Genomic DNA, 26,755 nt, shown 5'->3' on the forward strand with positions numbered 1-26,755 from the left:
TCATCATTGTAATCTCGAAAAATAAGTATCTATTTTTTATGAAGAAATTTGGTCAAGCCAGGAAGAGATCTAAATAACTATAGCATAGATAACTACTCTTAACTCAAACCAACTTACCTAACTAATATTTAGGGAATATACAATGTGGGGAAAATAAAATGTGTTTCTTCAGTATAACGTGAAAGAAAATAACTATTATTTCACAAAACAGCTCTTAAGATTATTTTTGTTTAAATAGTATAATCGCAAAAGTACCAAAAGGTTAAACATTTGAATTATAGAGTAATTATTAGTTGTTCTCAATTGCTTACTTTTCCTTCTAATTATGTACACAATAAACATAATAACTTAAATGATTACTAGAATATTGTACAAGACTAGTTAAAGCACCAACTAAATTATGAAGTTCTAGTATTAATAACAATGACAGGTTGGTTTTAATATTTGGTATTAAATATTGCAGTCTTCGGTTGTGGAAAATATGAACTACTGTTGTTTTTCAGTTTTCACCATTTTCAACGAGTCTTCCTCGTCCGAACTTTCCCGGCTTTTCTTTGATTCTTTCAACATGTCATAGATTGACATTTCGAACTCGTGGAGGGAATCGGTTATCGAAGACCGCCGACTCGATGCCAAAGAGTCTTTATCCCCCACCTCCGGTTTGGCCTCCAAATTATGATTGGTATTTTTCGCGGTATTACTAAATTTATCTTCGGAACTCGGGGAGCCAGCGCTAACTCCGTTAACTACAACGCTCGGACTAGATTCCGTACTCACTTTTACTCCGGAAAGTTGCAAATCTTTTAGGGCAGTAATATAGTTTTGACTCTTAATAATTTCCTTGAAGTCGAAAGAAGAGACGATGTTGGATCTTTTGTCTTCTAAAAGACTATTAAGTCCGGCATCCGACTCGACAAGTTTAGGTGTTTGAAAGGAGTAATCACTCAGGTGGGGCTTGGAAGCCGGGTCGTTTAGCGGATTAGTCGGCACCACAGCACAGTTTCTCTCACTCACCAGGGTTGACTTTAAAACCTCTTCTTGTGACTTGTTGGAACTTGTGTTGCAATGCGGGGTCTCCGTGTCAGACGCACTCAGGAATTCAGTATCGTAACTGTCCGTCAAGTTATCCGAAGACAACGATTTGTAAATAATGTTCGTTTTAGTGTTGGTCAGAAAAATCGATTCCTCTTTGTGTACGAAGGGGTTGGACCCGACAAAATCGTCGTCCGTGAGTTTGTTTTTCTGGAGTAGCTCGAGAAGCACGGAATGGTTGGCGCTCGCCGTGTCACTCGGAGCGTGGCTGGGTCTCCGCTCGGGGGTGGGTGGAGGGGTTTTATTCGCACTGTTATCGGACACAGATGTTTCCCTTTCTCGATTCATGAGATGCAAATGGTCAGTAGGCAATGAGTTCGGCTGTCCGGAAACGTCCCCCGATTTCTCGCCCAGTGTTATGCTGTCCGACCCCCTTCTCGTCTCCACCGCCGTGTCTCTCGATATGAAATACGGCTCGTTCTCCTCCTTCAGGATATTCTGCAACCACTCTTGTTTGCTCATGGCCGTTTTTTTCCTTGATCTCCTTATTGATCTCGTTGAGTTGAGACACGTTGTTGATGTCCTGAATGTGGGCGAGAATGTTCAACCCCGGCTCTCTGTGCGCACTCTCCCCGCTCGTTACACTCTCCGATCTCTCGCTCGACTTGGCAATGTCCGTCCTGTCATCGAAACCACTCTCCGCAGACACCTCCGATATAGCCGACAATTTATCGATGTACCCCAGATTCGATTGTAGCAGGGTTTTTGTACTGAACATTGTCTCTTTTTCTACAGGCACTATTTCGTCGGTGTCGTAAACACAGTCCTTGTAATCTTCGTCCTCCTCTTCGATTTTGTGTTCCGAATTCGTCATGATATTCTCTTTGTCGTATTCCTTAGTGTCCTCGTCGTCTGCGGTATGGTGATGCCTCGTTTCGAGGATCGGAGTAACTATTATGGTGGACGAAGAGTTTCTGGACTCCAGAACGCCGTCGGCGTGATGATACTTGTCCGGCAAGGAGATGGTGGAGTTGTTCAGAGAGTCTGGCCGATTTAGGTCGTCCATGGAAAAGGCTGCCCTCGTGAGATCCTGGTTGCGCTTCCTCTTTTTCCTGGGTGGAGGGACAGGAGCAGCATCCGGTACCATCAGCGTCGCCGTCCTCCAGCCGTCTGAGGACTCTTCCTTCCTCAGCTGAGGGTGACTAATCGTCAGACGGCCATTTGTTCTGAAACATCATAGATAGATTCACAGCGGAAACTTGAATGATTTAATTAGGTTTTAGTACTTTAGGAACAAATGAGATTAGTCCAAATATGAATTTATTTATTTTATGAGCAGTTTCAACAAATACGAGTATATAATTCATGTTGTATTCTCGTTAAGGTTTTTCTGGTCAAAGTCACTGCAAAATCGTTAAATGTGTATGTACAAACGTAACAGTTCAAAGCCGTGAACATAATAGGTCATCGTAGATTCTCTTATATGGTTATGGATGTCTACATTTTTATGTTTGATACTGTTTTATTTGGTAATCTAGAGTGGTAACATTTCAATTTTTTTTATTCGATTTTTTTTTTAGTAAATTTATAGAATCCTGCATTTTTAATTTGTCACGTGTAATAATCTTCGTGTATTTTAAATAATAAATTAATATTCAGACTGCTTCATGCAAAAAAATCAAACAAAATATGGATTTAGGAGGTTATTTCCATAACTATGTTTGCTGGAATAACTATACTTGTTGAAGAATGTTTTACGGAGTTAAGTGAGTGAATGATTATGTTACAAGTGCATGACATGTTGACAATTTTCCTCTCATAGTTTACCTTATCCATGTGCTTGTATAAATCTTTTAATAAATACGAGTAGAAACTCCCTAGTTATTATGCTAGTGAAAATAAGTATCACGAAAAGCTTTTATTAATCTATTTTGTATTTATTAATCTATACCCATTTATTTGTACTGCATGTATTGAGTTCCAGCAGGAAACACTAAAAACATATTATATTACCTTTGTACTTGTAAGACTATTCTGATTTCTATACAAACAATTCAATTACCGCATCGGTTTCTGGGGAGGCCTTGCAGGTCGATGATGTGTCTTCGGTTTTCGATACACTTGCCGGACCTGAAACACAGTAACTGCTGTTGACTGAAAATTATCTCACAATTAATAGTTTATAATACGGCAGTAAATTAGTAGAACATGGCAATAAATCTAATTAAAAATCATTGAAACAACATGTGTACGACGAATTTTTAACAAGGAATGTATGACAGCATAAATGACTAAAAGAGATTTATAGGAAGTCTGCGTGAATAAAAGCAGAACTTCTTCAATTCTTAAACATTAACAAGCTGTAAAATTATTGAAATTATTAACTTTTTGGGATCGTTTTATTATTAAAGCTAAGAGTTTACAATAATTTTAAATACATAGAAGATAAATCATTCATACGGACGAGTTGTTCTGAGGTCTGGGAGATTATCTAAGTTAGCTCTGAGGTCTAACACTAGGCCGCGCCACGTATCTTCGACCGTTGCCATTAACATATTTCCTACCTGTCCTCTCACTTCACAGATGGCAGTCCGAGCACTCACTTTTTCCGTGCCGCAATTTACAGCATAGAATGAGTTATCTCTTGTGTAACTAATACAATCAAAGACATAACTTAGTAATCCTTATCGTAGTTCGTACAATATCATCGTGTATAAGAGGTCTTAAATTTTTGTAACAGTAGCACACATTTTTGTAATATTTCAGTCAATTCATAATCAAGCATAATTAATTAAATCTTAAAATGAAACCAATTGGTCAGCCACAAAAATATCATATATTACATACAATAAATATAAATATTTATAGTTCTGTCTACTATAATTTACTGAACAGTGTTTTAGAAATTAAATACTTTAAATTGTGTAGGAATTAATTTTGAACTCTCATCGTTAAAACCTATTGTTCTATACACTTCCTTATTTCGCATGCTTAAACTTGATCCATTAATAATCCATATTAATTAATTTAAATTTAAATCTATTTACACGTTTTATATCAAAATATCCCGAACTAGACTTTATACAGAGAGGAAAGATGATGCCCTAAGTCCTGTAACTGCTAAATTACAGAGTATATCAATAAATTATCTATGATATCTATAATAAATCTGTGTACGGCACTCTGGTCGCGGTCGTGTGGTCTCTACTCTATTCTCAATTTGGGAAGTCCAGTTTTCACTGCAGCATAATGATGACTTAATTAACCACGTCAAACACTAACAAACTTGCGTTGTTAGCGCCGACTGAATACTGATCGTCAAAGACGGTCTAAGTGCGACTAACTAGACGTTTGCAAGATGGCCGTCTCTTGCCCAACCGCCGCCGCCAACTGTACCGGTAGTTAGTCATATTTATGCCTCAGTGACCTGATTTATGACCACTAACAGCATCAAGACCGATGCTTCACGTATCTGGTATTCTTTCCGTCACGATGAAATAATGTTCCACACGAAGCAGTCAAATATTAACTTAACTGACAGTACATACAAAGTTACTAATACAAGACCAGTGACATATTTACCTATAGGGCCACCAGGGCCGGAGTTTTTTGGCCGCCAGGTCCAAGGGAGCTGTAGGTTAGAACATTAGTATTTTAACGCAAATGTAGAACTGTTGTCTGCCACAAACTTTGACGGCATTATTAGGGAAATTTCTTCAAAGAAAGCAAGGAACGTTATTCTGTAATGGCCTACATTGTTTTCTTTGCCACGCACTAATTAAGTGGTAGAGAGGACTTTATAGTCCTAACTTCGCCTCTAATAAAATCATTTTTCATTTCATTTCATTTCATTTTCACTAATGATTTCCTCATCGTTTTTTTTTTACTCAAAAATGTATATATTTAATTAAAAGGGATTCAACTTCAATAAATGTATGTTTTGTAACAATTATATTGTTTCTATTTTCGTAATCTTTTCGTAGAACAAATAAAAACTACTGTTTATAAAGATGTATGTGTAACTTTATCTAATGACAAAGATGAAAATAAGACGTAAAACTATAAAAAGTTAACAAATATAGGCTAATTGTGTGTGTGTGTGTGTGTGTGTGTGTGTGTGTGTGTGTGTGTGTGTGTGTGTGTGTGTGTGTGTGTGTGTGTGTGTGTGTGTTTCCTATATATCTTACCAAACACAAGGTACGAGAATGATAGCATATTTCACTAAAGAGTATACCTTACTATCCACTCATATCAGAGCTTACGTACCTTATACGAGACTCTAGACTTATAGTGATATCCGTGTCATTGTGTGTACAATATCAATATCCACTTACAGGACTATAATTATATTCCGTACCAAAATCAAACTACGCCACAGTAGCTCCAAGTTAATTGCTCAGCCCGTTACTTATAAAACGTAGAAAACATTAAGTCAAACTCAAGGGAAAGGATAAAGAGGTACATTAAACATATAATAAAGTTGGATATTACTGTGATAAACCACTAATAACGTCGGTATCAGATTAACTCCTTCCTTCAAACTGCCAGATATCGATTCTGTAGCATGTTTAGTGTTCATTTTTATTTAATCATCCGCACTATTTGTTTTTACGGTTTCTACGACCCAGTTAAATGGATCTAAGATTAGAATAGTAATATTATTCTACCTTGGACCTTTCCCGTTACTTGGCCACCAATTCTTCGAGTTTGTAATATTTTTAGCCCTCAAGCATTAATAGTCAGTCATTTTGAATTTTATTTTACCGACAATATCTTGGGTGGTTATTCCGTTCGTCTCCGGAGGTGCTGCCTTAACTAGCGTTGATAGCCGGAGGTGCTTACTTAGCTCGCGTTGATGGCCGGAGGTGCTGCCTTAGCTATCGCTGATGGCCAGAGGTGTTTACTTAGCTAGCTCTGGTGGCCGAAGGTGCTGCTTAGCCCGCGCTGATGGCCAGAGGTGCTTATACTTAGCTAGCGCTGGTGGCCGAATGTGCTGCTTAGCTTGCGCTGATGGTCGGAGGTGCTGCTTAGCTAGCGCTGATGGCCGGAGGTGCTTACTTAGCTAGCGCTGATGGCCGGAGGTGCTGCTTAGCTAGCGCTGATGGCCAGAGATGCTTATACTTAGCTAGCGCTGGTGGCCGAATGTGCTGCTTAGCTAGCGCTGATGGCCAGAGGTGCTTATACTTAGCTAATGCTGGTGGCCGAAGGTGCTGCTTAGCTCGCGCTGATGGCCGCTTAGCTAGCGCTGATGCCGGAGGTGCTTACTTAGCTAGCGCTGATGGCCGGAGGTGCTACTTAGCTAACGCTGATGGCCGGAGGTGCTTACTTAGCTAGCGCTGATGGCCGGAGGTGCTTACTTAGCTAATGCTGGTGGCCGAATGTGCTGCTTAGCTCGCGCTGATGGCCGGAGGTGCTTACTTAGCTAATGCTGGTGGCCGAAGGTGCTGCTTAGCTCGCGCTGATGGCCCGAGGTGTTTACTTAACTAACGCTGATTGCCGGAGGTGCTTACTTAGCTAGCGCTGATGGCCGGAGGTGCTTACTTAGCTAGCGCTGATGGCCGGAGGTGCTTACTTAGCTCGCGCTAATGACCGTAGTCATCAACTACTATCAAACGCGTACAATTACTAGTTCCCCGAGGTTTTTAAAATGTTTAACCGTTCTGAAACTTGAGTGTTTACTGTTGGTTTTTTAAGATTGACATGTAAAAATAATACGAATTCAAAGAAAAATTGTTCGTGTTCAATTAACGAAAAAGGTTCGAACTATAATAGCTGTTGAATTAAAAACTTTAAAAATTGCTAATTTATCTACATAGTTTTCCAGAATTTCACTTATATACGGCAAAACCATGAAAATATCGGCGAAGTTCCGATAATAATTTTTACAGCTTGAGTGCCAACAATTATAATCAATATAAAAATTATCGATATTGAAAAATCCCTTCCAATGAATATAAATACAGGTAGTGTATAAATCACCTAGCAAAGGTTTGAGTAGGAATCAAAAACTCCTCTTGAGCCGTAACTAGAACTTCCATTCCTATGATTAGCCCGGCGGCACAAGCCAACTATTTGCGGCAGTCCGGTAATCGCCGACGTGACGGCAGCGGCAAGTAACGGGCCTGACCGGTATCGGACGTATTGGTCCCCTTGTCATCCAATTTGAAAACAAGGTCAGGGTTCCATTACGGGAACCTCCGGCCACTCGAATGGCTGAGTCGGTCGGAATCAATTATGTGGCGGTGAAATCACTGCTTGTCTTATTACAGCAGGAATGTGGTTCCGCACAACGGTGGCATGGTGCATGTTTTGGTACACGAACGGTCTGTAGCTTTTAGAAGTGTGAAAAATATGTTAGAGTGTGTTACTGAATTTTACGTACGTATTTGAGTTTTGCAACAAAAACGTCTGCAATTAAAGTGAAATGAGTCCAATGGAGGAGAAGTAACTCTCATTTCGTAGTCAGAAAAGGAGGAAGTCAGATGAACATATTCTTTAATCCCATCAGCAGAAACATTTGTGCTTTGGATATCATTCAAAGACAATTGTTTGAAATAATTAAAAGATAGTTTTCCAAATTTATCAATCGTTATTAGCCTTTTGATGGAAATGTTGTTCTGTAGATACTGAGTTTGTAAATGTTATTTATGCTTATATTTTGCCATTTTAATTGCTGTGTCCATTGTCGTATTAATGAGACAACAGGAAGCCTCTTTAACTGTGCTGGATGGCACGTTTTTCTGCAGATACCGATCTTTTAAGTGGTAGGTTATGCTAGTAGTTTTCCTGTTTAACTCAGATATTTTCTATTATTTGATAAAAGAAAAGTCACAATTATCCAATAATTTGATTTCTGTTAAACGAGACCTTTCGAGCTATTGATGTCAAAAGGCCTTGTGGGACAGAGATAAAATTATAGGATAATTGTGACTTTTCTTTTATCAAATAATAGAAAATAGTGTTTTCCAATAAGAAGACCACCTCCTTCAGTGAAATAACTCATATATGTCTATTGCGTGGAGAAGAAGGAAATCTTCAAAATTATCACTGATATATCGTTATATAGTAACTACTAAGATTGCATGCGTGGGCTTGCTTCAAAAATGTTTACGGAATTTCTACTAAATTAAATTCTTTCCTTGAGAGATTAATGTCGATTTTTTAAAGTATCGAGCTGTTTTCGTAGAATATTGTAAACTTATTGGAGTAAATTTAGAAAAATTCCTATGTCGAAATTTTACTACATACAATGACTAATATGCATGATTAATTAGTGGACCTCAATTGAGTTTCAGCGAACGTGGAATTGAGGTTCAGTGTTACCAATTAATCATTGCTGGCAGACGAAGGATGGGTTCTAGAAATAGGTTACACTGTGGACCCCGTTATCTCCTAATTAATTGAATATTTTCTAACTCCATATTTCAAGGGACAATCAGACTGGATGTTAGCTAAAATACGCAGAGCATCTGCAATTACTGATGCTCAATTTAATTTTTCTTAGTTTAAAAAACTGACCCAGCTATTTAAGGTAAATACTGTTAAACGCAGCACAAACTTTCTTTCTTCACAGACAAGACATTATATGACATTGTTTCCACAACAACAGGGAGGTTTATAAAGTGTAAAACGTGTACTGAAAAATTTCAATTTCTTGAAGAAATAAAAAATTAATATTAAAAAGAATGCTGTTACACGTGAATAGATTAAATATTCAGTGTAACTGTGATACGTTATTGGAAACCCATACAGTTGTATTCAACATTAACTGAATGAACATTTTGTTTATCTTAAAAAACAACTTTTTATTCAAATTATTCCAAAAGATATATTGTGACCAAACCCTTATTTTGCAATTATTGCGACTACTACAAGATTCTATCTTATGTAATAATAAAATAAAATGTAATATAGTGGAGAATGTAAATAAAGCATTTAACAAACTGAGGAATTCACACAAAGGTATAGTTTACCATAAAGATTGTTTATTGTTTTTAAATTTTTTTATATATTATTGTTGCCAATTCTTCCACCTGCCAAAGCATTTTTTATAAAGTAAATAAGTTTCAAGAAAACATAGCATTAATAAAACATACTCATTCAAAAGCAACATGGTACAAGAGTTTGGAGTTAAAGCAAAATCCACACAAGAACACGAAGTTTTGTAAAATGTCAGTTAATTTTGTATACTTCAATAAACCAAAGAAGCTTTGTTACTTTTAAGAGTCTCGGATCCCTTCACCACTCAACTCGACCACCCCTCCACCCCCACACTCGGTTGCAATGGTTGTGAGGTAACAGGGAGGGGGGGGGTAAGGGTGGCGTTCGAGGCTAATTATCACCTTCTGTTGGGGTAGATGAAAGAGTATTCTCACTTTTGCAGTTTTCCACTCTTTTTAATTGTGAAAACCGTGTAACGAAAGGAGCAGTACTCTTCAAACACAGATCTATTCAGTTCCTTATTTTTTTTTTTTTTATACAAAACCTTTTATGTTTTATGACGTAAACGTATAATTGTATACTAAATACAATCTTGCTTTTAAAATATTATAAAGATTAAATTCAGTTTCGTTTGTTTTCTGTAGCTTTTGTAAGAAATAGTCCCTTTTGTGTTAAAACTAAGAAATGATATTATATTATAACTCATTATGAATCAGTCTATTAAACATGACATTCTCCTACAAGGATCACAACGGCTGAAGAAACACTTTAATAATCTGAAACTAATACTCTAAATTACTCTGGATTTGTATAATCTGCATTAATCTACAATATCACTTCTAGTACGTTCTTTAGATATATATATTTTCCATTTCTTAATATATCAAAATATATTCAGTCGTTTAACCACAATTATCTACGTTCTCTCCATATCTTCTTTGGCAATTCCTACGTGCAGGGAATTAGTATTAAAATTTCCTCTCTTCTCGTTTTATTATTTTTTATTTTGAAGTTTATTCAAAACTTCCTTTATCCCTCATGCATTTTATTAATTTGTTCAGTGTTAAATACCTAAATACGGCAACACATACCAACCAACCAACAAAACAACACAATTCGGATTTTAAACAATGTTTTAAAGAGAGACCGATCCTCTTTTAAGACTTATTCTGACCGTCCTCAAGGGCCACTAACCTGTTCAAGGATATTATGAAACAGGATTAGGGGGAGAGTCGATACAGTACAAGGTCGATGGTACTGATAAAAAGTGCAACGGTCACAGACAGACCAAAGCGCTATCTCTGTGGTCGGTCCAAAGTTCAACGTCTTAGACCGTTCGGTCATCAACACTCACAATAACAGATGGTAAATGTAGGAAGTGTCCTAATGTATAAACGTTCTATACATAATAAAGCTGTAATTATTACAGTTCAAAGTTATCATCATCCAAAGCTGTGGAAAGGATAGCAAGGTTTAAGCCACGAAACAACGTTTTATTGTTGAACTGTAATAAAACAAGTTAGTGTAACCGCAAGCAAGTTGGCATTAGCTTGAATATTATAATGAATTCACAAACAAAGTTGGGGTCGGTTTCCGTCGAATGCAGAGTCAGCAGTTGAGAGTCTATCCAGTAATAAACTAAGCTTTGAAACAAGTTAGGCTTTTGTGCATACACTCGCCATGTTTTACTCGTTACAAATCGCAAATGGCCACAATGAGACAGTACGATCTTTTATTAATTATTTTAAATTATTGTTATGTTGAGTATATTACATCCTTTAAAATCCTATCAAAATAAAATTTTCTCAGCAAAGCCTTATTATATTATAGTGTCTAAGGAAACACGAATAGGTGACTTTGTTTACTATGATACATCCACGTAATATTCCTAGATGGCCTTATAGATTTAACTTATAACAATGAAAGATTATACGTTCATGTGATGTAAGTGCTGATTACACATCCGACGGGTCCTTCTTAAAATCACTTCATTGTCTGTCGCATGGCCGATATCTCTTCATGGAAAGGACCTGGAGATTTGAAACTTGGTACAAAGGTTTTTCTTGGTGTAAGAAAGAAATATGTTGTTTTTGAGATCAAAAGATTAATTAACAGTATAAAGTAATTTCATAAAAACTGCTATGAATACTTGAACCTTCTATAAACCAAGTTCTGACCATCAGAGATTCCTCACCTCAATGGGGTGTTCTATAAAAATTTTCGTCAAATTATTAAATTAACATCGCTTACCTATAATTTAGAAACATTAAATATGCAAATTTTGAAAGAACTTTCATTTTTTAAATTTTTACGGATAGTTTATAGCTTATACAATTTTATTAATAACATCTATAACAACAGGTACTAAAACCCAATATAGAATAAAATAGTGTGCTTTCAAATTATTGCGTCACTAGAGAAGTAAACTTGACATCCTTTACTCAAACAATAAATATAAAGAATAAAAATACGTCCTTGGAGACAATACCGATGACACATTATTATTGTCTTACATGTTTAATCATTTTTTAGTAACTTTTTTCAAATACGCCAAGTATTAAATGTAAACCTGCTAAATACTGACTCTCACTCAGCTTTTTTTAAAACCTCACTCCACTAAAAAATAACATCGTCGAATTTCAAGGATGCATGGGCCATCGTTTATTCAGAAGGTCTGCATGAAATGGCATAAGTGAGAAGCATTATTAGAAGATATCCTATCGGAAATACAAAATCGAAAAACACAGAATGGCCTCCAACTTTTTAAATATTTTAAATTTAATCCAAACTAGAACATTGAAAATACTTCACTGAGACAATATGTAGCAAATCCCTTATGATCTAAGTTCGGAATGCTATAACCTAGGAATTATTTAATATTTTCCCTTCGAGAACAAAGACACAAAAATAGTGGTTCACGTCCTTTTATGCTTTATATTTTTATTTTTTTCAAGAAATACATATTAAACTGATTGATTTTTCCAAAGTATAAGATACCTTAAAAGTAACTAACGTGCACATTTACAAAGTCGTTGTTAAAATCTAACAAGCGATTATTTGTAGTAACCCAATGCACGAAACTAAGACAATTGCAAGAATCGTCTTATATTTTATTTTTATTATAAATCTTAAGTTACACATTTAGATTTGCAGCCCTACAAAGCTACTATGTTCAAACCATACGATGATAGATGAAAACCATGAAAAACATTAAAAGAAAACTGGAATTTTCGGAAAGAATTGCATAGTCAACAACTAAATCACCTAGAACTATTATTGATTTCACGGAAATCAGCGTGATATAGCGGATATTTCGCGCAGAGTTGATAATGCTACTAAATCTGTTACCTATGCCATTATCACTAAACGGAACTGTTGTTATGGACAGTTATGGGGTTCCGTTATTGTATTTCTGTAATAACATCACAATACTTACGATCAATCTGCTGTGCACATATGGTGTATGTATTAGTGCAGGAGGCAATATACTTCATTGCGTAAACACAAAACCTAGTATTATTTTTTAAATCGAAAACAAAATATATCTTGGAAAAGAAATTAATTGTTACTTGCTACAGTTTTGGTGAAGGTCAAAATGAGAGGGTATAAAAAACAAAAATGTGAAATGATGATATTTCTCAGATCATACTTTTCTTGACATCCTTAGAAGTAATCGTCAGACATCTTAATACATGTTAAATCAGCGTCCGATAATCACACACCCCAAATTAGCTACTTTAAGTTTCTTTATCAAGTTACCTAATATTGATGTAACTATTATTATATGTCTTACAGTCAGTTGACAGCGTCACAGTTCAGTTCCAGGGTTCACTTCTGGCTGCTTTATACTTTACAAATATTCGATTTGTCACTTGAACCTGGGCAACCTTATGGATGTCCAGGAGCGGTACATCACTGACCGCAAATGTCTAGATATAGGGGTTGAAAGGTGGATGCATAGGTCTAGCCTATTGCGAGGGATGACTGTAGAATTGGTAGGGCTCCCTAAGTGTTAAAGGAAGGCAGCTGCTAGAGGGAGAGCTGCCCTCTGTCCACTTTGCCTGGAGAGGCTGATACAGACCCGGTTTCCCCTCCTTCCAAGAAATCATGAGTGAGATTAATGCTAACATGAATAAATGTATATCAATGATCATTAAAACTAATCGAAAAATATTATATTACTGTTGACGAAGTTGTTAAAGCTCATGTAGACAGTTCTCATGCGAAAAGGAATCAAAGTTTGGTTTTAAAAAGTTAAGTGTCAAACTTACAAATTAATTTGTGATATATTTCAGCGTACTTATCAATTTAAAAAGTTAAAGAATTTTTTCGGAATTTTATATATATATATATATATATATATATATATATATATATATATATATATATTATATATATTCAAATAAAAACTTCACGGAAAAAAGCTTCATACATTTTTACAATATTTCATTAAACTACACAACTATAAAATATAAACACTGTATAAAAATATAAAAATAGAAACACGTGACAATACCAATATTCAAAAGGTAAATGAAGTTTTTCATAAAAAATACTATACTGTAATTGATGTTCAAGTAAAAATGTTATGCTGTAGATGGAGCTTATATTGGTCACTGTTAAATTACATGAAAAACATAAAACCAATATTTAAAAACTTTTATTGTTTTTGTGAGGCTTATTGAAAGGCCTCACAAAACATACAAAAAGTTTTTAAATATTGGTTTTATGTTTTTCATGTAATTTAAAAATGTTATGATATTATTTTTTTTATTTCTTACATAAGTTAGTGAAGTGGAATACAGCAACGTAGCGTATTAGGCCATATTTGTGTTAACATTTTACTATGATCTTATGTGCTAATTCATGATTTCTTGTATTGAAATCGTCTCGTAAGCTGTTATCTAATAAGCGAATCTCCGAACAATTGTCCAAGAAGTTAATCTTTCTCACCTGCTTTACTGCACAAAAGGTCAATGTGAGCTAGGAGCACTATCTGTTTCGGAGCAATTTCGTATATTTCTCAGAAACTGGCCGAAGAGGGGATTAAAAAATTCTAGTCGGCATGGCTGGATCGTCTGGTAAGCTACTATCACAAGGTCTAATTTTGTATAGCCTTGAGTTCTTAGCAATTTTCAAAGTTTTGTTATGTATATATACATACATTTATATAAATGTATATTTATATATATATATATATATACAGGATGTTCAGAAAATGGTGTCACTAACTCGTAATTTCAAATGGAAAGTGTCCTCTAAACATATAACTTAGGCCGTGAAATGAATCGTTTAGCCGCCTTGTATTTTTCATGTAACTAGTAAAGCTACAGATACCAAACCTTGCACATATGTTATAACAAATAAGAGCAAGAATCACAAAGATAATTGTGTGATTTGCTCGAGTATTGGCGCCCGTTGCAACTCTTTCATTTAATTTCATTTATTGAGTCAACGGTAAACCATTTCGTACATATCAAGTAACAGATGGCATGCCAGAAATTAACAAATCCAAATAAATATCGCCAACACTTAATTGTAGATAATAGAAAACAATGTTATCAAATATCCAAAGTTTAACATAATATACATACAAATTAACGCCTACATCACAAAATCGAAAAATAATATGAAAAATATTAAAAAAAAATGTACCACCTAATAAATAATCATTAACAAACAAACAACATCTAATAAATAATACATTTACCACCATCCAAATAAATAACAAATTAATTTAATTATAAATAATAAGAAACAACATTATGCAACAACCAAAGCTCATATCACAGGATATAAATCAAAATATTTAATAACGGCTCAATTTGTATAGATCTACAATGCACATTAAATAAAGTCATGCAGAGATCTCCGAAAGGATTTGCTTGAGGACCCAAAGAACTCAACACCACCATTCACTATGTTTCCTTTCCTTGTTCCTTGTTCCATTTCACTATGTTGTGTTCTCTTAGTTATAAAATATATTTACGAGCTGTACAAGCCGGGACAACAAAAATTATTGTCAGTAGACAGGATCAGCTGTTTTCATATGTTTGTTGTTCCCGTCTTGTGCAAGCGTACCTTTAAGGTAGTCGTGCTCGTTTATGCGTTGACGGATTTCGTTGAAAAAAGTACCTTTGGGATTAAGATACAAATTTTCAAATTGTCGGTATCTTGTACATTTTTCTTAACTTCACATGGTTTTTTGTTATTTGACTTCAACATTTTCTGAACAGTTTTTATATATTTCTTCTGAGATAAGTTCAACTAATTGCTGTTTCTTAATATGAGTATTATTGCATACGTTAATTTCACTTTATTTTCTCGTAAACGGTTGTCAACATAAAATTAAAAATGAAGTTACCCACTTCAACCTATCTGTTGTGCAACATATGTAAAAAATATTCTGACAAGAAAGGAATTAAAAAGATCAACGATATAAATCGTTTATGGATGTCATTTCGTGCTATTAAGAATTAAAAAATACACTCCATGACATGTAAAATGTCAAAAACCCGTGAGGAATATTTTGATTGAGTGTGGAGAACCGTTCTCAATACAGCTTTAAAGCAATAAAGCTACTAGTATTTCTCGTTTCAAGTTTTAAACTTCACCAGCGTGCTTTTGAATGAAAGAACCCGTGTAAACGACAAGTACCTGTCCCTTTGAAGAGCTGGCGAGTGTCACAGTGCCCCCCCCTTCCCCGGAGAGTATTGGTGGGGGGTAGGGGTGAATGAGGGAGCATTTGGAACCAATTATCACCTGCTGTCGGAGTAGATGAAAGGCCATTTACTCTTCACAATATCGGAGCTTTGCCGGCGGCGCCCAGGATATTGAATAGGAAAAAACTCTCCCAATAACTGCAATACCCTTTTAGCAATTGAATCCGACATATATTCATCCGATACAATTTTGTGCGGATATACATATAACGTAATACACATATAAACATGTAAATAGTGTATGGCAATACGTTGGTTTTCAACGTAGATAAAGATTTATTCACTAAAATACTTGTTCCCCAGAACTTGCACCTGGATTTATCATTAAATATTTCAAGTTGGTGGCCGTTCAAATGGACGAACAAATTTCAAATTTGCTCTTTCTCAGTATAGACTCAATATAAACAACTGTTATACTAGCAAATATTTAACATATCTTAAAATTTCGAGATAGCGGCCGTTCCAATTTTTGGAAAGAAATAGTTATATTTGTGATTATTATGATTCGTAGATCGTTTTTAAATTTTCTTGACGTTTACAATATTATATGCTCTTAAATTGTTTTCTTTTTTAAATATCTCGTAAGTTGCTCGGACGGGGGCCATATAACGTTTGGAGTACACTGTATGAGTAAACGTTTACATTGTAGAAATATTGCTGAACACTAATATAATAGCCGTAATTTCTTGTACATTCAAACTAAACTTGGTACAAAAACAGTACTTACATATTGCTCGAATAATTTCGTTAGATAGTCTCAATTAATAAAAGATTTTGAAATATGGCCATTCACAATGTTCAAAATTTGTATCTCGAGTTTTTCAGAAAATAAATATTTTAAATATTAATACTAACTCAGGCAAGAACTATTTCCTATGAATAATATAAGGACTATTTGACTCTCGATTAAAACATTCTAGAATGAGTAGATGACTGAGTCAGTATCATGCATGAGCATGGGGTTTCCTGCTGCTGCTTTCGTAAAAGATATATGAGATATAAAACTGACAACGAAGGGCTGTTGCATTTCTCTAAAGAGCTTTTTATGGATATATTCAGAGATAAGCTTTACTGCCGGTGATAAGAATCCCATCAAGTTTTATCACATGGCTCACTTACCCGAACATTTTCCTAATATTTACATATATTTGAATTGAAAGCGAGTTTTAAATAAATTTCATGAGTGTTTATTCTTTATAAATTAGTTGCTTAAATGATCAAATGTTGTAGTAGAGATTCTATCTATACAAATAATGAATGTTGATTACACGTAATGTAGCTATGGTAGGAAAAAACAATTATAGTTACATTATAATAAATCGAAGGAGGAGCTCTTCTTATTCAAAAGAACTATATATATATATATATATATATATATATATATATATATATATATATATATATCTTATTTTAAACATAAATCTCACTATTATGCAATAAATTTAAAATTATTGGATAATTGTGAGTTGTGTTTTATAAAATAATAGAAAGTTATAATATATATTTAGTTGTCTGCTATATTTAAAGGCGAGCTGTAATATAGCGTAGCCTACATTGTAGTATGGTAATAATTATAAAAGTCAGAACAAGTGTGACTTGTTATGGAAATGACTATTAAAATACAGCTCTAAACAAAGTTGTGACCCTACAAAAGTTGTATTCACAGTAGCAGAACAATGTTTTAGAAATCGTCAAGTATTTTTACTAAATTTTTCCATTCTTTTTAGCATTATAGTTCCTTTTAAACGTACAATTTTACTATTCTTTATGGGCAGTCCATTTCCACAGCTTTTAAGTGTATAAATACGTACTAACTGTCTTCTCACCTGACGAAGAGGACAGATTTCGATCCTCGAAACGTAGCTTTATACATTTTGTAACATACAACGATTGCAAATGTACGAAATTCTATACCTTTTCAAACCTCCCATGCTCAATAATAAACTTTAAACAAATAAATGTATAATTATGTCATTCCAAGAACCCTTACGGTGGCCAATGGAACTGATCAGCTGTTCGGACAATAAGATAATTGCAATTAATGGAATACGAGAGAGACTAAGCGAATAGGTGGGGATGACAACACTATAGTGCCAGACACAGTGTTGTATCGAAAGTACATCATCTTCGCTTGCAAACCAACTGTATCAAACAAATAGTAGAATTGGGATGCACAAGAATAATGAAATAACAGTCTTCCATTGGAGTTACTTTTTATGCTTAAAAATTTACAACTAGTCTAAATAATTAATTTTTTCTAGAAAAAATGTGTTTTAAAGTAAATAAATACCTGAGGAACATCGAATAGAAAGACATTTATTTATTTCTTAAAGAAAGTAATATACGTGTGATTTTTCTTGTTTGACAGTCAAACCAAAAATAATCTTCTTGAAAATATTCTTTTAAATTTAAACTAAATACTAAAACAAACATGTAAAAACAAAATAGAATATAACAACAATAAGTGCAGCCTTTTTCGTGCTCAGTCTTACCTTAAAACAAAACACACATAACATGTAAAATATACCATATTATGTTGTAAGAAATATAAAAAATAAAAGCATTTATACTAATAACATAAACTTTAACTTTCTTTAAGAAAAATACAGGGCCACCAAAGCAGAGCTTGTGTTCGAGGTCCCCCCTTCAATTTAAAATGAATATTTTAGATCGGTTTTATTACTGTACTTTCTTAAAGGACTCCCTATTCTTAAAATAACATTCTTAAACATAATAATAAGTCTACCAAAACTATCATGACGTTGACGACATAGATTGGCTAAACTGGAAATTTGAGTAGATTATACCGATGATAGCGTACTGTGTATGCGGAAAGAGCGAAAGTAACAGTGAACGCCAAAGCACTGAAAGGCGGTAGAGAGGAAGTTTTTAAAGACGTGTCGCGAGGGAAACCACCCTTTCACATCCAAATCGGCCGCTCGCACGCCTCATTACTTGGAGGATGGAAGCCGGTGGAGTCGAGAGCGGCTTATCTCCGGGATATTCAGATGGCGATGGCGACCATATTCTCAAACTGCGTTTGTGTTCTTATACATTTCCTCTCGACTAAAATACAAGATTCAATAAGTGGTGAAACAATTAATTAATTAATTAATATTACAATAGTTTTATTGATGTGTAACAGAGAACTGTATAATATAATGTATTATCCATAATAATAAGTACCAATACTTTATATTTAATAAAAATAATTAAATATATTTAATAAATATAATTTAATTTTTAATATGCTATAAATATGTAATATAGTAATACATCCTACCGATATGATAACTTGGCTTGTCTATGATATCTACTACTGTTGTATGTTACTAAACCTTAAATGTGAAGGAAACAGGATATTCCGGACATTTGCCATTGTTCAGTGAAACACAAAATCAGTAACACTACGTTTCGTGATCTGCAATCTGATCTCTTCTTCAGGTAAATAACTAACCTAACACATAATTATAAAATAGGTTAAAATAAACTACGAATTACAACATGGTGTTTGTAATTCCTAACTTAGGCGTGTCACAACGCTCTGGTATGATTCGTTTATTTTAACCTAGTTTCTAATTATGTCTTTTAGTTACTTATTTTCCTGAAGAAGATATCAGATTGGATTTCCCTGATCCGTTATGACTCCACTTGAAATGTCAGTGAAACCATTATATTTCCCATTCTGGCATGAACCAGGCTTGACAGACTTGTCAGTGAAATCATTATATTCCCCGTTCTGCCATGAACCAGGCTTGACAGACTTGTCAGTGAAATCATTATATTTCCCCGTTCTGCCATGAACCAGGCTTGACAGACTTGTCAGTGAAATCATTATATTTCCCATTCCTGGCATGAACCAGGCTTGACAGACTTGTCAGTGAAATCATTATATTCCCCGTTCTGCCATGAACCAGGCTTGACAGACTTGTCAGTGAAATCATTATATTCCTCGTTCTGCCATGAACCAGGCTTGACAGACTTGTCAGTGAAATCATTATATTTCCCATTCTACCATGAACCAGGCTTGACAGACTTGTCAGTGAAATCATTATATTCCCCGTTCTGCCATGAACCAGGCTGAACAGACTTGTCAGTGAAATCATTATATTTCCTATTCTACCATGAACCAGGCTTGACAGACTTGTCAGTGAAATCATTATATTCCCCGTTCTGCCATGAACGAGGCTTAACAGACTTGTCAGTGAAATCATTATATTCCCCGTTCTGCCATGAACCAGGCTTGACAGACTTGTCAGTGAAATCATTATATTCCCCGTTCTGCCATGAACCAGGCTGAACAGACTTGTCAGTGAAATCATTATATTTCCCATTCTACCATGAACCAGGCTTGACAGACTTGTCAGTGAAATCATTATATTCCCCGTTCTGCCATGAACCAGGCTTGACAGACTCTTCAGTGAAATCACTATTTTTCCCCGTTCTGCCATGAACCAGGCTTCACAGACTCGTCAGTGAAATCACTATATTCCCCGTTCTGCCATGAACCAGGCTTGACAGACTCTTCAGTGAAATCACTATTTTCCCCGTTCTGCCATGAACCAGGCTTGACAGACTCTTCAGTGAAATCACTATATTCCCCGTTCTGCTACGATAGCGGCCTGATACTATCGTGCTGATGTAGCTGGCGAAACCATTTTACATTGGACATTTTTACATTTTACTATTCTCATTGGAGTTAACTTCGTGAATTAGCTTCTGGCGAAGCCAAAGTGAACACAACGTGCCTGGATTTATAATGAAGCTACAGCACATGTCTTGAGCCTGGCGGAAAATGGCAATGAGTCAAGAATATATTTAATATTGCTATGACGAAGTTTGATGAGTTTGAGCAGTAGGTGACGCTTGTTTATTATTAGTACTACATTGAGCAAGAAGAGGGACAGGGAGCATGCAGGGAGTGGGGGGGGTGAATTGTTCAAGAACGTCTTATTTTATTTATTAAAATAAGATATCCTATTATTTAACCTATTATAATAAGAGTTAGGACTAAGATTCCTCTCTAACACTTAACCTGGAGACCAAATGCTTAAATGGGACTTCGAACCACCATTAATGGCTATGCAGGCATCGGACCGCTCGCAAGCACAGGATTGCCTAGCGGTCACCCACAAAAGGGCAGTCTCGCTCGATGATGCTAGATTGTATACTATTGGGCAGACCATAACCACATCATTACAATAATTAATTCAGTTACAGTTGGCTCTTCACCCCAGTTGAATCAGAACACGCTCTCAATCGTTTGAAATCAAGTTGAGTGGTAGAAAGATGCTATCTCTACCGCAATTGCAAGATTGTATATTGTTTTGGACTCTTGGATATTTTGGAATATCTTCGAATCCACCGCTTCCCATCAGAATACGCAATCTTTAATGGTGGAAGAGTGAATTGAGATAACCAGTTCAGGACCGTGCCTCCTGGGATATACCCAGAGATGACAGAGCAAAATACAAATACCCGTGGCGGTTCTGCCGCTGCGGTTTTATCCAATGCTGTTGCACTGTGGCACACGAGCAGGGCCGTAGTCAGACCGGTTTACTCGGGGCAATTTCCCGGGGCCCGTTGCTAGACGCTTCTTGAGAAATGCCCGGACGCTTTAATGAGTCACTGTTAGCTCCTTTCTTCCAATTTCATTTTGCTTCTGCATCGATTTGGGCATATCGCACCTTGGTGAAGCTCGCCTATGTTATCAAATTCGTTATTTTGACCTATGGAGTATTGTATTAGCAGATTCTGTCTACAATTCGAGAACTTCTACATTTCTAACGCGAAATACCACCAATAAACGCTAAACTTACTGAATCTAATCGGTAATATTGCGTACCACAAGTCATTCTGATTGAGAGGACCGCTAAACTTAATATTCTTCTTTTATTCCAAATACGAGCAAAGCTATATTTTATTCTAGGTAATTATACATTTGAAAACAAAGAAAAATATAAATTAATAAAATAAAACTTTTAAGGAATATTGGCTTTCGTATTTTATATGATATTGGTCTTTAAAATTATACTTTAGTACAGTAATTTTAAAACGTGTGCAGAGTATTGTTTCATTGGTCATTCTATAATATTGTGATAACTATTTGTCAAAAACATTTTATGGGTTTACTAGTACATTACTATTTTATATAACCGTTAATTCATGAATTTTCATCACACATTTTGTTACGTTATGTCGGTTTAATTGGTACTCTTTGCCTGTCATGTTACTTGTATTGTATTATATTTTAATACTGCTCTGAAAAAAAAACATGATATAAGTATTTCTATGCTTTAAGTCTATTTTTGAGACTTTGTAAAAGCATTTTATTTGTTATATTATCAAACACTGCAGTTATTTTGATTGGACGGTCTGTAAAAGAATGTAAGTATAAGATTAATTCTTTTCTCGTAGAAGCAATAACAGTAAAATTATAATGTTGAATGTCCAAATAAAAATGAAAAGAACCCAGCCAAGATATTTTATCATAGCATATAGAAAGTTTAACTTTACATTGATTACTTACATAGCAATGTGGCTAATTTCCACAAAAAGCAAATAACAAACATGTCACATAATCTATACCACATTCATGTTACTCGATCAACACCTATGAGTGTAACTATCTGTGACTATTCATTAAATTATAGAAGGCTATTGTCACGAAGGAATGTAAAAGCCTTGTTCCAGTGTCAATCAGTTATTACACGATACACGAGCCATTACAACACGAGAGGTCAACAACTATGAGTGTAACTATCTGTGACTATTCATTAAATGATAGAAGGCTATTGTCACGAAGGAATGTAAAAGCCTTGTTCCAGTGTCAATCAGTTATTACACGATACACGAGCCATTACAACACGAGAGGTCAACAACTATGAGTGTAACTATCTGTGACTACTCATTAAATGATAGAAGGCTATTGTCACGAAGGAATGTAAAAGCCTTGTTCCAGTGTCAATCAGTTATTACACGATACACGAGCCATTACAACACGAGAGATCAACAACTATGAGTACTATCTGTGACTACTCATTAAATGATAGAAGGCTATTGTCACGAAGGAATGTAAAAGCCTTGTTCCAGTGTCAATCAGTTATTACACGATACACGAGCCATTACAACACGAGAGATCAACAACTATGAGTACTATCTGTGACTACTCATTAAATGATAGAAGGCTATTGTCACGAAGGAATGTAAAAGCCTTGTTCCAGTGTCAATCAGTTATTACACGATACACGAGCCATTACAACACAAGAGAAAGCCAATAAAGTTTCAAGCCGATAATAAAGTCTGGGAATGCCGTAATAAAGCGTTGGTGATGAAGAGTGTCCTGTTAATGCCTTCCTTTAAACTACCTGATACAGTACTAACTCTACCGTATAACGGCGTTCATTACTACTGCCTTTCATTGGGGTGCCTTGGATATTGTTCGTTTTAAACTCACCCTCGGTCTCATTTGTTCCCATTCTTCATATTGATAACTTAATTTAAGAACATTGATCTTAAAAATACTAATCTATAAATTATTATTATTATTACAACATGTGTACCCCTCAGAGGCTTAAATATCATATTTGGCTGGGAGGGAATGGAAATTACGTGAAGTGCACTAACATGGTGGGATGGGAGGGCAGGGTCTGTTGTATATTTCACAGGATTGCTGTGGAGGGAAAATAGATAGCGGAATATTAAGTTCATTTTGTATATAGAATCAGAATACTGTAACTGTCCTCGTAGTAGTGCTTATGGAAAATATACACAAAACTTCAACAAACATGACACCAAAGGCTTGACACCACCCCCTATATATAACTATAAATATATGCTACATATATTACGTGGCTTCTAGATTTAATACCTGTCCAAACAAGAACCAAATGAAGTTGAAAATCTGTCCAAAAACTGATGTTATGTATATCTCGGCTAAGTTCTTTGGCCGGTTTGATACACCTTTTCCTTTCAATATGGCGGCCGTTCTTTTAAAAACTACACATCATTTCAATTTATGGACCTAGACAAAAAAACTCTAGAATGCTCGTAAAATTTCGTAAACATTTTTTGTTAACGATTTAATTTTGTATGTATTTAGAACGGTTTTCGAGATAGCACTTACATGTAAATCCGGTAAGAAATCGATTAGTAATATTTCTCATATGGTAAGTCTGCTTACTTCTTCCGGCTAAGCCAGGAAGACTAATTTTTCAACTATTTGAAGTTGAGTTTACAAAAAGCAGTTCATATATTTGTTGTTTCATACATCGGAACGTACTTGTATTTACATTTAAGTATTAAACTTTTCACTTCATACACCTGTTCCTTTCGTATTTACGCCAGTGAACTTTTTCAGGGTTGGTATCTTGTATATCTTATTTTAGTGTAAAACTCTACAACGCTAATTCTTTACTTCGCAATCAGGAAGAAGTAACTGAATGGATATCAAACCGTTAATACTTTAAAGATATTTAGTAAAATAGATACATAAATACCTTGTAAAGAGATAACTACCCACGAAAGTTAATAGGTAAAAGACCATAGTGATGGGCATGCCAAAAGTTAAGTTGAGTAAAGTTAAGTTAGTTAGTTAAGTTAAGTTATGTTAGTTAAGTTACATTAATTATAGATGTTGTTTTTTATTATTTTAAAGCTAAGATTCTTTTAATGTATAAGGTAAATAAATAGATTTATTTTTAGTTATACATGTATATGTATGTTAGTTTAATTTTTTACGAGGTTAAGTGGTAGAGAGGACTTTATAGTCCTAACTTCGCCTCTAATAAAGACATTTTTCATTTCATTTCATTTTCATTTCAATAAAAGAAGTTATTCCTTTAAGAATTTATTCTATTTATAATTTAAAAGTACACATTATTTTGTATCCCTCCAACTTTACAAGAATGATTCAGAGCATATGTTTAACTGATTTATTTATAACGAGTTTAAAAACATTGTTTACTGTCATTTATTTAAATCTGCTATCGCGACCAAACCCAAAAGAACCCCTGTTAGTATTCATTTATCTAACACAATAGGGCAGATCTAGGAGTACGAGTAAACTAAACTACACGTGATTTGTAAATGAATAAAGAACATTTGTGTGTTGACAGTTTAAATTCATTGACACAACACTAAACCAGTGTGAGAGAGTTCCACTCGGATCTTCAGATTGCGTTATCGACAAAGTTACGATTTATTTTACACCGAGTGTACTTTACTGCCGGTGCTGCCATCAAGTGGTGACAAGTCAAGTATTCTCGACAAGTTTGTTGTGTTATTGCTATACGTCCTCTCTTCTCCTGATGTCTCTTCTTGTAAAACAATAACTTCACATTATGTTCACTTCCTCTGCTCATTGTTACACGCGTTTATTGCTGTTAAAATTGTCTAAACTGGTGATTCACTCGCTTTCTCAAGTCGAGTTGGAAAACTGTTAGAGGAAGCAGACGAGTTATGAGAAAATGACAGTTTCGCTTTGTCACTGCAGTGAATCGCGCTCGAGTTAAATAAACTTTTCACTAAATTGTCGCCAAGAAAATGCATTCAGATGATGTGTTTAATAACTGGTATTATATATCTTTACTTTAACATAAAAAATAAATTACTGGCTGAGCTTTAGCAAAGCCTATTACTCGAGGTGCTAGAACATTTTCACTTCTGTCCGTCCGTCTATCTGTATGTACGAACGAAATCTTGACCTTGATGTCAAAATGGCCTGATGATTTTATTTAATTAATAACATAATACAGGACACATTAATTTCAAATCTGTTTGAGTAAAATAACTAAAGAGCTTATTCCATGTCGATTAGCTGAGCGTTAGCGAAGCCAATTATGAGAAAGGCTGAGAAAATTCCATTTATGTCTGTCTGTTTGTCCGCACGGTATATCAAGAACTAGCTTATTCATAGTTTTGAAAAGTTTCCTCTAGTTTCATGTCAGTATAGGCAACCTCTATTTCAACTATGGTGTATCCGTGGATTCTGGCTGAGCGTTAGTGGACTTTTTTACATTGGTCTTATATGTATGTTATACGAAAATATCGAAAAATAAACAAAATTTGTAAACAAACTGAGTACAAGCATGATATTTTAACATAAGACATAATAACCCATGTAGCTATAGAAGCATTGTAGAAGACACATTGTGTCGTTTACTCCTGCCATGTTAAACAAAAAATAAATAACAAATAGTGCAAGACAAACACCTACCTCATCGCAACAAGATCTATTCACTTTATTTTATCTGCTTATAGAAGGAAAAAACGAATTTATTGATTATTTGAATCTGCAGCCCGGATACCTTTAAAACATTGCTACATGCTACACTTAGGTGATTATTTCTTAGTGTGAAAATTTTTCAAAAAAACCGAATCGGGAATCGAACCTAAGTGCCCGACGTGATATGCTGACAGGCTAGCCACTCAAGTACTCGGGACGGTACAGTTCTTATCTTTTTTTCTATCGACCTACAAATAAAAAACTGTTTTGTACATACAAATATATTTTGTACCAAAACTCAGAAACGCTGGAGTGGTAGGAGAGAATTTGGAAACTCTGTCTAAAAAGAGTAATAACTTCCATGTACGCTCGAAGTGTTGGACAGGAGCGTACGATGATATGTAATGTAATTAACTTTGTACCTGTTAACCAGATTTTCCCGCTTAGATTTGATTAAGAGACAACTTAAAAGCATCGAGTACAATGTTCTTACCAGATTTTAAATTAGGTACCTGAAATCTCTGATTGTATTAGTTTATAGAAGATAAATCAACATTAATATGAAAGATGTATACTGAGGTTCGGGGGATATTTCAAACAGTTCCGATGTACGCCCCTAGAGCCGCGCCACATAGCTCTGGTTACTACTTAAGGTACTTGAGCCTCTCACTCCACAGATGGCAGTAAAAGCGCTCAGGTTTTCCGCGCCTCAATTTATAGCATTGGGCGACTATCTTCTATTGAAACTAATAGAACAAAGCTAAAACTTACCTCATTTTAAAACTAATATTGAAATGTTCTTGAGCATTATTAAAGATAGATAAACGCTGTAACT

The 26,755-nt window shown here is 35.0% G+C and overlaps 1 protein-coding gene across 1 annotated transcript in view; it reads right to left on the reverse strand.

Annotated features, from left to right (window-relative positions):
* Positions 1-1,331: 1,331 nt before the first annotated feature.
* LOC124371546 overlaps positions 1,332-26,755 on the reverse strand; it is a 117,323-nt gene continuing 91,899 nt past the window's right edge. Inside the window, exons 5-6 of the mRNA XM_046830184.1 lie at positions 3,095-3,162; positions 1,332-2,258 (exon numbers count right to left, since the gene is read on the reverse strand). Coding sequence (XP_046686140.1) covers positions 1,394-2,258; positions 3,095-3,162 — 933 coding nt within the window. The 3' untranslated portion in view covers positions 1,332-1,393. The remainder of the gene's footprint in view (positions 2,259-3,094; positions 3,163-26,755) is intronic.

This window comes from Homalodisca vitripennis, chromosome 1 (genome assembly GCF_021130785.1).
Source record: "Homalodisca vitripennis isolate AUS2020 chromosome 1, UT_GWSS_2.1, whole genome shotgun sequence".
Taxonomy (NCBI): domain Eukaryota; kingdom Metazoa; phylum Arthropoda; class Insecta; order Hemiptera; family Cicadellidae; genus Homalodisca; species Homalodisca vitripennis.